The sequence below is a fragment of the Barbus barbus genome, assembly GCF_936440315.1.
Source record: "Barbus barbus genome assembly, chromosome: 34".
Lineage (NCBI taxonomy): Eukaryota > Metazoa > Chordata > Actinopteri > Cypriniformes > Cyprinidae > Barbus > Barbus barbus.
This window is the reverse complement of record NC_136762.1, coordinates 765001-767500: the sequence shown is the minus strand read 5'-3', so window position 1 is coordinate 767500 and position 2500 is coordinate 765001. Positions and strand designations below refer to the sequence as shown.

The following is a 2500-nucleotide window of genomic DNA, read 5'->3' as shown; positions in this document are numbered from 1 at the left end:
TTAAAAACACTAAAAATCTTACTGTTCAAAAACTTTTGACTGATATACAGTCAAACCAAAATTTATTCAGATATCTTCAACATTTCTCACATTATATCAGTTTATTAGTTATAGTTTAGAAAATGGTAATAAAATACGACAAGAACTCAGAGTTAAACTGCGTCAGAACAAACTGATCTTGATGATGTCAGATAACTGATAGAAAGGTATGTAATTAATTTGGTTGAATAGCTGTCAGATGTTAAATATAAGAACACAATTAGATAAAACCAGTTTAGCTCAACCAATCACCAAGCAGTGCTTCATTTAGTTCAGTCTGTGGTGGAAAAACATCACTTTAGCAATTAAAGAAAAACACTGAAGCAAAACATGCTCCAAATCTTTATCAGTTTTACTGCTAGTCCACTGTATGAAGAATTTTTGAGAATAAAATGTCACAGTTTACTTTATTTTGCTCTCCTCTCTTACAGAAATGAACTTTAGAGTCCTGCACACACTAGTAAATATATCAAACATTATATCTGCTGTCTGAATAATTTGTGGTTTGACTGTATTGTGTGCATCTGGTGTGTGTGTGTTTGTTTGTGTGTATTATTGTGTATATGTGATTAGTGTGTGTGTGTGTGTGTGTGTGTGTACCTGTCAGTTCCCAGCAGCCGGAATGTCTTCTTGTGGTCAGTGATCTCCTGCAGGATCTCTGATGACCCCTGACCTCTCCTCTGCCAGCCGTGTTTCCAGACGGCGATCAGCGTCTCGTCGTGATACACTGAGAACAGAGTTTGTGTGTTGGGATGGAGTTCTTGCTCATTAAAAAACACACTCACACACACTCACCCACGGCGTTGATGTCTAACTTAAAGCTGACGTCCGTCAGGTGCCTGTGACATTTAGGCGATCCGTTCAGAGTGACCGTATGAACAGAGTCTGATGACCGACAGAAAAACATCATCATCATCATATAAGGGGGCCTATGAGCGTGTGTGTGTGTGTGTGTGTGTGTGTGTGTGTGTGTGTGTGTGTGTGTGGAATGTTCCACTGACAGATGTTATGTAAGAAACATTCTGTGGCCATTAATGCAATGTTCTGGGTGGTTTACATCAGCTCTGTGTCACATCCATCACCACAGACAATACTTTATAAAAACAAGTGTGAAATGTGTTTATATGTGCATTCAATCTGCAACAAAACAGAACAAGAAATACATATATACAGTATATAACTTTCTGTAAATACATATTTTATATAATAATGAGTCAAGAATGAGAGATTATATACACAAACAGTATATGGTAACACTTTATTTTAAGGTGTCCTAGTTACATGTTACATGTACTTACTATTATAATAATAATAAATTATGCATAATTACATGCAAATAACCCAAACCCAAAAGTAATTAAGCCAAACCCTAATCTTACATCTAGTTAAATAAAATTACTCAGTACTTAAATGTATAATTACACTGTAACAATGACACCAAACCCAGTATATATATATATATATATATATACACACACAGTCACATGATACTCACTGTCAATCAAAACCAGCAGTGTGTCGCTGTCCAGCTGATTCAACTGAACTCTGTCAGCACAGCGGTTCTCTGAGAACACACACACACACACACACACACATGGAGAGAGAGATGCATGAGACATTCTTCAGGACTGTCTGAGTGTGTGTGTGTGTGTGTGTGTGTGTGTGTGTGTGTGTGTGTGTGAGTGTGTGTGTGTGTGTGTGTGTGTGTGTGCACCTGGTATTCATCACGTCCTGGGGACCAAATGTCCCCACAAGGATAGTAATACCAGTAAATCTTAATCTTGTGGGGACATTTTTTGGTCCCCATGAGGAAACAAGCTTATAAATCATACAGCATAAAGTTTTTTGAAAATCTAAAAATGCAGCATGTTTCCTGTGAGGGCTAAGTTTAGGTGTAGGGTTGGTGTAGGGCAATAGCACATACAGATTGTACAGTATAAAAACCATTACGCCTATGGGATGTCCCCATAAAACATGGAAACCCAACATGTGTGTGTGTGTGTGTGTGTGAGTGTGTGTGTGAGTGTGTGTGTGAGTGTGTGTGTGTGTGTGTGTGTGTGTGTGTGTGTGTGGATCCATACCGAGTCCAGTATCAGCGAACCACGATGTGTTTGAGTTCAGGTCGATGTAGTCCAGCTGAACCGGGTGTGACGGCCCGGATCCTCTGCTCACCCGGATATAAACCTGAGGATATTCCTGATCAGGAACCACCATCATCTCAAACATACGCAGCGGCGTCGGCAGAGGGAAGTTAAATTGCTGTGAGACAGAACAGATGATGTGAAGGACTGAAAGAAACTCATCAAGGACGCATTAAATTGATCAAAAGTGCCAGTAAATACATTTAAAATGTTCCAAAAGATTTCTGTTTCAAATAAATGCTGTTCTTTTGAACTTTCTATTCATCTGTGAATCCTGAAAAATAAAATATATCACAGTTTCCACAAAAATATTGTGCAGC

The 2500-nt window shown here is 38.7% G+C and overlaps 1 protein-coding gene across 4 annotated transcripts in view; it reads right to left on the bottom strand.

Annotated features, from left to right (window-relative positions):
• The window catches only part of LOC306854088 (mitogen-activated protein kinase kinase kinase kinase 5-like), a 36770-nt gene that overhangs the window by 1716 nt on the left and 32554 nt on the right, over positions 1-2500 (bottom strand). For all 4 annotated transcript variants that reach the window (XR_013782800.1, XR_013782801.1, XM_079391899.1 and 1 more), the window contains exons 27-30: positions 2121-2298; positions 1535-1603; positions 835-924; positions 640-766 (exon numbers count right to left, since the gene is read on the bottom strand). Coding sequence is in view for 2 of the 4 variants with exons in the window: in XM_079391899.1 (XP_079248025.1) it covers positions 640-766; positions 835-924; positions 1535-1603; positions 2121-2298 (464 nt within the window). In the remaining 2 variants the exon portion in view is untranslated. The remainder of the gene's footprint in view (positions 1-639; positions 767-834; positions 925-1534; positions 1604-2120; positions 2299-2500) is intronic.